Source organism: Salvelinus sp. IW2-2015, linkage group LG18 (assembly GCF_002910315.2).
Source record: "Salvelinus sp. IW2-2015 linkage group LG18, ASM291031v2, whole genome shotgun sequence".
Taxonomy (NCBI): Eukaryota; Metazoa; Chordata; class Actinopteri; order Salmoniformes; family Salmonidae; genus Salvelinus; species Salvelinus sp. IW2-2015.
The window spans coordinates 32,383,675-32,394,612 of record NC_036858.1 but is presented as its reverse complement, the minus strand read 5'-3'; the positions used below and the strand labels follow the sequence as shown (position 1 = coordinate 32,394,612).

General features: G+C 45.7%; 1 protein-coding gene across 1 annotated transcript; it reads left to right on the top strand.

The window, feature by feature from the left end:
- The first annotated feature begins 213 nt into the window (after nucleotides 1–213).
- On the top strand, nucleotides 214–10,733 carry LOC111977629 (uncharacterized). Its single transcript, XM_024007172.2, has 18 exons — nucleotides 214–864; nucleotides 1,060–1,092; nucleotides 1,204–1,376; nucleotides 1,520–1,565; nucleotides 1,660–1,785; nucleotides 1,908–2,012; nucleotides 2,209–2,427; nucleotides 2,713–2,850; nucleotides 3,053–3,157; nucleotides 3,270–3,395; nucleotides 3,520–3,726; nucleotides 3,872–4,012; nucleotides 4,795–4,899; nucleotides 5,028–5,116; nucleotides 5,288–5,993; nucleotides 6,200–8,071; nucleotides 8,443–8,527; nucleotides 9,901–10,733. Exons 1-18 carry the CDS (start codon nucleotides 304–306, stop codon nucleotides 10,530–10,532), a joined length of 5,469 nt encoding a protein of 1,822 aa, XP_023862940.1. The 5' UTR covers nucleotides 214–303; the 3' UTR covers nucleotides 10,533–10,733.
- Nucleotides 10,734–10,938: the final 205 nt, after the last annotated feature.

The following is a 10,938-nucleotide window of genomic DNA, read 5'->3' as shown; positions in this document are numbered from 1 at the left end:
CCACAGCCACAATATCCGCAACAAGTTCGCTCGTATCTGGTGGTGAGGTTATATAGCTAGCTATATAGCTATCCCGCTAACGGGAGTTGTTTGAGTTTCCATATAACGTTAACCGAACATTTACCTATCAAACCACAAACTTGCAATAGTGAATACGTGCACCATCATATATAGCAATATCAGAGATATGTACCTAGCTAGTATGGTAATCTAGCCAGCATTTCAACGTTCGCGTCCCCTTTGAAGAGTTCTTTCTGCTTACGTTAGCTTGCGAGCTAGCTAGCTTTCATAAAACATTTCGAAATGGGACGAGGAGGTGGTCGGAAGCGTGGAAAAGGCAATGGACCTCCTCCATTTGACATGGGACCAAGGCGGCCTCATCCATTTGACATGGGCCCAGGACCAGGTTGGTGTGGGCCGTCTGGACCTTTTGGTCCTTTTCACGGTGGCCCCGGTCCACATCCTAACTTTATGGGAGATCCAATGATGCAAGGCCCCATGCCCCCTGATTATCACGGATATGGGCCAGGCTATGGGCCAATGGGTCCAGGTGGCCCCATGGATGGATATGGGCCAAGAGGCCCCATGGATGGATATGGGCCAATGGGTCCAGGTGGCCCTATGGATGGATGTTTTGATGGGCCACCGATGGATGGACCAGGATTCGGGTATGGTCCAGGTATGCCCAGACCATATGATCCGATGATGGGGAATGTACCAGGACCAATGCCCCCCCCAGTTATGGCCCCGCCAGTTATGCCCCCCCCAGGTATTCCGCCCCCTGGTATTCCTCCCCCAGGTATGCCGCCCATGGTCCCGCCTCTGGTGGACAACTCTGGCTTTCCTCCACCCTGGCAAAGCGAGGTAATTTTAGCTAGACAACTTGTGCTTTCTGCATATGGCAAATTCTCAATGTTAAACTTGTAAAAAAATAAAATGTCTTCGTGTTATAATAACATGACATGGTTTGAATGTGCAATCAAGAACAATTAGTTTGTTCTTCATGAATAAAATATTTAAATAAAAAATCATCCCTAACATCAGGTCTGCGTCCTTTAGGTAAACCCTTATGCTGTTCCTCCGCCGTCGTGGGTAAGTGCCACTGTGTCTGTACTGTCTTGTCATCACTATGATACAATTTCAATAGCATTTTGCTACTTACCTTCACCTTTTCACTGGCTCCTTTTCTCTTCCCGACAACAGCCCGTTCCGACAACAGCCCCCCTTCCGACTGAGACGACTGTAGTGCCTGATGTGTGGGGACTCTGCCGGGGCTCCGAGGTCCCTCAGCCTGATCCACCCCAGACTGATGAACAGAAGACCAAAGTGTCCAAGAAGGACAAAAAATCATCAGGGAAGAAGAGCTACAATGACAAGTAATGGTCATTATGTCAACAAATTAGGTGTCATCATCACTGTGCGATTAGTGTTTGATTGCATACAGTAGTTGGATCTTCCATACGTTACATTAGTTGTTCAGGAAGTTCTGTTTATACGCATATATTTTTATAACTCATAGGCCTCCTCCACCTGGAAGATCCAAGGGGGTCATCTCGTTCATTGGGGTAAGTCCAAATGCTGAGAATCCTGCTTGAATGGAAGGTTCTTAATCTCCACTAGTAAACATTGCATTCTCAAATTGTGCTCTCCTGTCCACAGCCAACTTATGGCTACATCGAAAGAGACGATCTCAAAAAATATTCCTTCACTTTTGATGCGTTTCTGGGAGTCCCCAAGAACATGATACCTGGAGTCAGGGTGCATTTTACAGCCTATAAGGAGAAGGTGGGTCACTTTAGAAAAATGTTGCTAGATATTGTTAAAAGGGAAACATTCGTCGGAGGAGTTTGAGCCATTGGTTTTCATTGTATTTGCCTTTTTTATACTTCCCTGTATTGTAAACCCAGGCAGGGGAGTGTGCCACCGATGTATCTGTACCTCCAGGGGGGACTGAGGAGATTGACTCCACCATTATTGAAGGTTTTGTCTGCAATGCTATCCCGGAGCAGCAGGTGAGAGAACTCTGTAGCACAAAGAAAACATGTATTAATTCTTGACTTTATGAACATTTTCATCACTGCCAGAATGAGATGTTTTGATTATTGTAAGTATATTTGATTCTATGCTTGGCTTGTTATGACTAATACTTGGCATCTCGTTTAAAAATGTCCCAGTTGGTATTAACTGAATGTATGTGCCCCCACACAGCCTGGTGCAAAGCAGAAACCTGGCCAAATTGAGGCCAACATTGATGGCAAGACAAGAGCGCTGCTTTACTCAGAGAAGGACAGCACCATCACCCTGTTGCAAGGGGACCATGTGACGTTCAACTTATTAACCGACATAGTTTCCCAAAACGTTAGAGCCACTAGTATTCGGCCGAAGACACCACAGACTTTTAAGATCACTGGAGAGAAGAGGGAAGTGGTAAGTCTGAGTGGCACACCTATATTCTTACACTTTAATTTTGGTAAAAAATGTGGATGTAAACTCTGGTCCTGGAGAGCTGCACGCCTTTTATCCAGCACAGTATGACTACACCCGGGTCAAATAATAATCTATTCAAGATCTTCAATTGAGACCACAATTATTTACATCAAGTGTGTTAGAGCTGGGCTGGAAGAAACTACTGCAAACAAAGTGGCCCAGTGGGACCAGAGTTGGCCATCCCTACTGTAGCTAGCTGTTATCTTTTTATTTTATTTTAACCAGGGTGTGATAATGAGCGTAAAGGGTGGCTCTGGCACCATAATGGCAGCGAACCAGAACAACCTGCCCTTTGAGACCACAGAGAACATGAGTCTAACTGAGTTCGCGGTTATGGATGAGGTGGACTTTACAGTCGTCACAGTGAGTATACTGTGTCTTTCCCATCCACATAATTGAGTGGCAAATTGAGTTTGTTGACACTGAATTAGGATCAGTTTGTACCTGGGAGTGATGTTAGGACCCTCTAAATGTGCAGGTTTTGATCCTAAGTATAGCAGTGTCTAAATTATTTGTTGATTGACTGATACATGTCACATTAACATAATGTCATTGTTTTCATTAGATCAAAGGGAAGGAGAAGGCCATCAGAGTAAGGAAGCTGAAGTGCTTGGTGACACTGGAAGATACCATGGAGAAGAAGGTTGAAGACACTGCAGGAAAAGACAAGGTGGGGCACAGTTCAGTGCAAAATCTGATAGGTGGTGGAAAATGTCCTGTCATTCAGAGCTGAGTACTTTCATCTGTGACATACCCAATCATGTCCTTATTACTGTCTCCAGTGGAAGCCAGTGGCCCCAGTGGAGATTGTGCTGCCCCAGAGGACTGTGGTGTTTGAGGACGTTAGCACTGTGCAGTATGCAGGAACGGTCGTTAAGGCTGTCCCCAAGGTGTCCGACAAGAAGCAGGTACGGTGTATTACTAAAAGATTGAAAGTATAAATCAGACAGTATTATTATGTGTTCTTGTTGGAAAACATTTTGGGTTGTCAAATCATGGATTTTAGAATATGTTATCTCCTTTTCCATCCAGGAGCAGGGCCTTTTGGAGGCGTGGGTGTGTGGCACACAGAAACCGTTATCGTTTGAAGCCGCTGACGTTCTGACTGACGCCACCATGTTCGACGGAGACAAGGTTCACTTTAACATCTCCACCAACCGTGAGACCAAGGAGGAGCGTGCCGTCAACGTGGAGATTCTCTCCGAGACGTTTGAGGAGTCAACAGAGCAACGCAGAACTGTAAGATCATGTTTAGCATGTGGTACATGATGCCTTTAAGTCTGAGGCTGGCTAGGTTTTTCCACACTAAAGAAGGATGGGATGTTTTATGTAATGCCTTAATGGATTTGCACAGTATGTCTAAGTGAAGTGTTTTCCCGTCTAGGGTGTGGTGGTGCAAGCTGGGGAGCTGTCTGGGACCATTAAGTGCCATCAGAGCCCCCAGCTGCTCTTCTTCCATCTGACTGAGGTCATGGAGGAGACGAAACTGGACATCTCAGAGAAGGTGGAGTTTAGTGTCATTCCGGTAAGTTTCCCTGGAGCTGTGATCCGATTGGCATGGGGAAATTACTATCTATTGGTATACTGTACATGCAAGTAGCTATTTAGAGAAATGTAGTTCTTTTGACCAGTTGTTTCCAACTTGAGGAGCACACAGTTACATTTCCATATAACCCACACTGCTGCTGTCATATGGATCGATTTAAATGCTGTCCTCCACTGAGTCTGGTTCACATGATGATTCTTTTCAAAAGAAAGACAAAAGTTAAAGGCCCAGTAACAGTCAAAATGATTTTATCCTGTGTTTTGTATCATACTTGTGCAACAGCTGATGAAACTAGCACTGTAAAAGTATGACGAAATGTGATCCGTTTTTATTTCCCTATACTTGCTGGTTGAAAATACAATCACCACAGGACCTTCTAATCAGCAGGTTTTGCAACGTTGGCAATATAAGTTAATAGACCATTAACAAAGCAAGTTCAAAACCTCTCTGCAAATAACAGTTCGTTTTCAGGTTACATATTTTAAGCCCCTCCACTCTGGTGGATTGTGATTCCCGCGCCACAATCCTAACTGTGGTTAATGCAGCGCTTTGGTGCCCTTCCCCACTCCCCTCAGACCAGACAGTCTTTTCAAAAACCTTGATTGAGAATGAGATTTTAGCTAAAAAGCTATTTTTGTTGCTTTTTGACAATTTTAACAGAAAACTGTTACAATAAGTTACTTAGCTAATTGTTACCCAGAATTGATTTTGAGATAAAAACACCTGCGCTGGGCATTTTAACGCCTTCCATTTTCTCTTAGCTTGAAACAGCTGAAGGAGGTAACCAAGCGATCAGGATCAAACGCTTTATCGACAGTGTCTTCACCCGTGTGCCCAAGCTTGTGGGCGTGGCAGCAAAAGAAAAGGTCGGTTTATGATGGAACAAAAGCCTGTGACTTTGGTCAATGATGATTAGTGCTGGGGGATATCATATTGACTTAGGGGATAGACATGTTGCTGTCTATGTTGTATTAAATTGCCTATTGTCTTACAGAAGAAGATGACCATCAAACTGATGAGAGACTCAAAACTGCTCATCAAGGGCACAGGTGTCAAAGTAGAGCACAAAGATGATGATTTTCCGTGAGTTTGATTGTGATTAGTAGTAGTATTGGTTCCAACATGAAGTCAAGGTAAAGTATCATTGTGTGACGATTTTGGATGGCATTTGTTAGCTCAAGCCACACGTACCCTGAAATCTAAACGTTTAACAGATGTGCTCAAAGTCATTTCCCTCATTATTTTGTGCCCCAGCAACGACAAACCTTCCTTGGAGGAGTCGGACAAGATGAAAGCAGTCGTAAAAACTCTGCGGTCAAAAACTGCTGGCTCTGGATCTGGTGGCAAGGACTCAGACAGCAGCCGGCGGCGATACGGGCGCAGAAGCCGAAGCCGGAGCCCCAGCCTAGACCAGTTTGGCCGGGTGAAGAAAAGGCGGAGCACGAGCAGGGAGCGCAGAGAGCGGGGTGGTAGCAACAGGTACAGGAGCAGTCGCAGCAGGAGTCGGAGCAGGGAGAGGAGCAGCCGTGGGAGCAGGAGACGAAGCCACAGTCTGGAGAGAAAAGATTCCAAGCACAGGAGCAGCAGCAAGGAGAGGACATCCTCGAAAAGGAGCCACAGCAAGGAGCGAGATGGAAGCAGTCAGAGGAGCTCCAAGAACGGTTCAAGCTCGGGAAGTAAACCTCCAGATAGAATGAACGATGAGCTAGAAAGAAAGAAGAGGGAACTAGATGAGCTCAATGAGTTGATATACCGCAAGAGAGCCATGGTCGCTATGGAGCAACATGGTGGAGTTCCCAATTTCCTGCCAGAAGGGAAGCCTATGGAGAAGACCTGCTTTGACTACAATCATGGAATGCCAGAGCTTCCTCCACAACCTAAACCACCCACTGACATCAAACCCAAGTCCATTCTAAAGAAGCGCCCAGACAATGTCACAGGGCCACTTTTCCCAATTCAGGTCAGTTGTTATTTCTAAACTTCTCTTTCAGTTAGAGAATCATTTGTTTTCAAGAGCTGGTTATATTCCATGGGGTGCTTGTGCTTTATATAGTTTTCATATATCAATATAAGAAACCTATTACAGTCAATATTATTGTGATCAGCACGACATGAGACAATTTTGATTTGTATGACGTGGTGGGAAATTATTTTGTTTCTTTGCAGACTGAACCCCCTAAAGCTCAACCTCTTGATCAAAGGCTTGTGGAACAGTACGGTTATGACGTTGAGACGCCCTATAAACCACACTCTGCCCATCCACCCTTCACCCAAACATCCAGTCAGAAGTCCTATTATGAAGGTTCACCTGCTGGACATCCTGCTCCTGACCTATCTGCAAAGTATGATCCATATGAGCAGACTTCTAGAGAGCACCCATCACAACCTTCTCCAGTTCTCCAAACACCTCTTGACCCTCATTCTTCAAATCGACCTCCTCCCAGCCGAGAGTCTCAGGAAAAGAACCCTAACTTGAACACCCAGCTCGCCCGTTTCCTCAACATCCTCAACAAAGGTGTGGATGCTGGTCTGCTGTCCACTGTGGTCAAGGAGTCTCGAGAGGAGATTGCTGGTATTCAGGAGGATAGTTCCATACCTCAAAAGTGTTATCGTGGGTCGCGTGAACGTGGGGGTGAAGATCAGTACAAGGATGCCTACAGGGGAAGAGAGGAGGAGCCAGAGCGCCCGCACAGGGCCTTCGACATGGAGCGAGTGAAGACCTCCGACTCTAAAGATGACCCCAGAGACGAAGACCGGCTGCTGCCTCACGAGAGAGCAATCCAGGACAGTGGTGGCTTTTCCGGAATTCTAGGAATGACGTCCCACACCCAGTTCCTGAGAGAACCTGAACGTGTGGAAGAAGAGGATGACTTCCTCTATGGGGGTAAAGCCCCAGCAGCAGTGGCTGAGGAGCGCTATGAGAAACCTGGGCGCACAGACAGATCCAGGGATGACGGGAGGTCCAGCCCAGCCAGAGCCCCGGTGGAGGAGACCAAGAAGCAGGAGAGTCAGGACAAGACACAGCACTTCGACAAGATCAAGAGCCTGCTCCAGGCCATCGGCCTGAACCTGAACACCTCCGAGGTCACCAAGCTGGCAGACAGGACCCAGGAGCGCCTCTACGGGACAAAGTCATCCAAACACTCATCAGATTCCTCTGAGAGAGAGACGAAGCACTCATCTAGGCGGGGAGATCGGCATCGACGACGCAACACCAACTCATCTGATTCCGAACGCCTCCGGTCGGCCTCGCCCTCCAGGTCTTCCCAGCAGGAGGTGTACCTCAGCCCCCAAGACACCCCGGAATATGGAGGGTTCCTTGACCCGGAAGAGGAGGCTGCCTTGGAGAAGGCAAGGCAGATGCAGAGCCTCACCAAGAAAGTGAGTGTCTCGCCCCCCACCACCTCTCCCACCTCCTCCTCACATCCTGGCACATCCTATTCCACCACACAGTGGAACTTCCCTGAGAAGACACAGCCCATTGCTCCTAAGGGTTGGCCTAGCAAGGGGTCTAGTACAAACTATCTCTCATCACTGCCGCCCGGTCCCTTAAGTCCCCCCCAAAATATTTCCCCTGTCCCATCCTTGACAAACACACCTCATGTTCCAGCTGGTCAACAAGCAGCTGGGGTGTATACTTATACTTCGCCTGTGGGACAATCCCCTGGCCTACCCACGGCCTTGCCCACCGCTTATTATGGGCATCCTGGTGCCCCCATGATACCGTTTGCAAAGACTCAGCTCACACAACAAGTGAATATATTGAATCAGGTGACTGTATCGAATCCCACAATGGATGTCTTGAGTCAAATCCTCCAAGTCACCAGCCAGTCTAGATGCCTCAAGGTGATTGAAACAGTCAAAAGTGGGTCCGGTGCACAGCAGGATTCGCCAAGACATAATATCACCATACCTCTCCAGATCAACACACAAAGCCCTGATGCTGCAGCTGGACAGGCCTCGCCTCCCCCTCTATCACCAGAGACTCCGGGTCCACCAGTGACGGAAGACGATATCAAGGCCAAACAGAAGAAAAGGGTATGTTATGTTTTTGTTCATTCCATGTGTAGAAATTAGAAAAAGTTGTACCTGTCTGATCATGTTAGGTTTGTGTATAATCTACAAGCCAGCAACCCACCATCAGTCCTTGGTGTTGTTGACATTTGAATTGCATTATAGGCCATTTTAAAGCTTTTTGGGTAGTTGTTTGAAATTGTAAATTCCTGATAGTGCACTTTGGGAAAGTTCAGTGTGTGTACACACTTTTTGTATTCCCAATTATGTCATATTAAATTGCTTCTGTTAACTTAATGTTCTGGATTTAGTGCACACTGGCAAGTCAGCCCAAAGCTGCTGCATTTAGGAGTTGACTGTATTTACAGTGTGTGTGTGTGTGTGTCGCTTTGTAGCTGGAGCAGTTTAACCTGCGGATGAGACAGAAGAATCAGCAAAGAATGAACGATACTCGTGACAGTAGGAAGAAGAACGCAACAGGTAACCCTTAGTGAGGTTGAAGTGTAGAGAGGTGTCCAGTCAAACATTGTAGCCTAGGTTAAGATTAGGTGATACCAGAACTAGTCAAGAGCTTTAGCCAACTTAAATGACACTGGGCACTAAACACACATTTAAAGTACAGGATGAGATGATACCATACTGTAGGTGTCAAGAACCAGCCATGGAGGGAACACAGATAGGTTTGAGGCTTCATTTAGACAGGTTTAATGTAGGTTTTACTTGCTCTTATTCCAGCCATAGTTAATCAGGTTTCAGTGATATCTTAGATAGCTTTAGCTTTTCTATTTCCTAGATGTACATTTTCTGTTTTTATCCTTGTGTTAGGGCTAGGTTTTTAAGTGTTCCTATATATTTGCTTTGAAAGCGCTGGCCCTGTAACGATTTACCAGCTTGGCACTTGTCTTGAATTGTGTAATGCAAGTATGTCCTAGTAGGAAAATGAGTACCCATACTTGGTTTATGCTCATAAAGAAGTATTAAAACATCTGTTTATTCGTTGCGCATGCAATACACATTTTTAAGCATGTTGTCTTCAAGACTCAAGTGTTTTTTGCTCAGATAAACTAATACTAACAGAAACAATAGATAGGCATAGACTCCCATGTTCCTTTACTCTGGACAGGAGTTGCTCTAAAGACAGATATTAATGTTAGCTAGCTTTAACATGTAATGATTTCTCCAACAGATAAAGGTAAGTATTTTAGCAGAGTTTGCATCAACCGGTCTTAAGCTGTTGAATTGCATTATTGTTTATGTGTAGTACAGAAACAGGGATCAGGTAAGCTGTAGGAAGTCCGCAAAAGTGTTAGGACTTTTTTTGGCAATATTAGAATTACTATATGTTTCTTGATTAGGGGAGTGGGTGTTCCAATCTCTACTGCTAGGGAGAAACTTTTACTTCAATGGGGGGGACTTGTTAGTGTTGTTTTTACTATAAAACAGGGATAAATATTGGGACTGCTGTCAATCTGACAACTAGCTAGGGCCTGAATAATGAGGAAATGAGGGTGTGGTAGTGCTACGTTAAGAAGAGTAATAAGCTAGGTCAGACTGCAGATGGTGGTCATTTGCTATTTAGCTTTAGTGTATAAGCTATCTTTAGTGTCAAATATTTCTTATACCTCAGTTCATTAGGATATTTTTTTTTTATAGTACTAGACTAGGTTAACTAACTGCAGGAGAACATAGTCTTGAGCGTCAGCTCCGTCAGTTCTGAGCCAAAGGTGGAAGATTAACAGCCAACCAGCAGCCTGCGGAGTCCCAAGAGCCGGTGCGTCAGTAACGTCAACCTCGCAGAGCCCCTGTGATGCTAACCCACACATGTACCCTGTGTTATTGTTGCGTTTTTACAGGAAAAGTTCCCAAAGTTACCTTTGCAAACACAGAGCCTAGGAACGTGTGGATCTGTGGCCACTCCCTTATATATTGGGCAGAGATGAGGGCCAAGTCGCCCGAGATTGGCATGCAGCTGGGCATGGACCCCAGCAGTGTGCGGGTGTGGTGGAAGGGCACACAGGGCATGACGTGGGCCCAGCTGCTGCCCCAGCTTGACCAGCTGAAGATCAAGTGGCCCAGCCCAGACGTGGTTATCCTGCACCTGGGTGGGAATGACCTGGGCACCCACAACCCTGAGGCCCTTCTGGCATCTGTGAAGAAGGACCTGACCTCCATGAGGAGCATTTTCCCACAATGCCTGTTGGTCTGGTCTGACATCTTGCCCCGGATTTCCTGGAGGCACACAGAGGACAGCGACACAGTGGACAATGTTAGGGCTGCCATCAACAGAAGAGTTCACACCATCATCGCTGAGCTAGGTGGCACTGCTCTGACCCATGACAACATCATGTGTGGCTCAGACGCAGGCCTGTACAGGCCAGATGGTGTTCATCTGTCTGGTAAAGGTATTGATACTTTCAACTTGAACTTGCAGGACTTTTTGGAGAAGTGGGAGACCGAGGCAAGCAATGGTCCTGAGATGAGTTAAGAAATGCCCAATGAATTCGTTTTTTATTGGGGGTGTTTTTATTTTCATTTCTCTGTTGTCATAGTTACCTTACTGTGCTGGAGCGCTGGATACCAACCTACGGGTTGATTTTAGATGTAATGTTACTTCATTGCAAATAATACATTCTGTTATGGTAGTATCCACTTTGATTAAATGCTGTATGTAATCTTTTCTTTTTTAAGTTTTAGCATACTGATGATTAGCATGTTGTTTATTCATAAAATGCTAGACTTTTACTTATTGTATGAATTTTGTTGGACAGAAACAAATAAACTAGATAATTGGAAAATATCACGTGCTTGGCATTTCATTCGGCTCTGAAGCCTCTGAGATATGAAACTTGTGTTAGAAGAGGCTTTCAAACTAGGTTGTCTGTAAATGATGG

Bases quoted from the DNA above. Each gene is read 5' to 3' on its own strand.
- LOC111977629 (XM_024007172.2), top strand. From the start codon at position 304: ATGGGACGAGGAGGTGGTCGGAAGCGTGGAAAAGGCAATGGACCTCCT. The intron at 865-1,059 runs GTAATTTTAGCT...TGCGTCCTTTAG, and splicing joins CTCCACCCTGGCAAAGCGAG to GTAAACCCTTATGCTGTTCC. The intron at 4,900-5,027 runs GTCGGTTTATGA...ATTGTCTTACAG, and splicing joins GCGTGGCAGCAAAAGAAAAG to AAGAAGATGACCATCAAACT.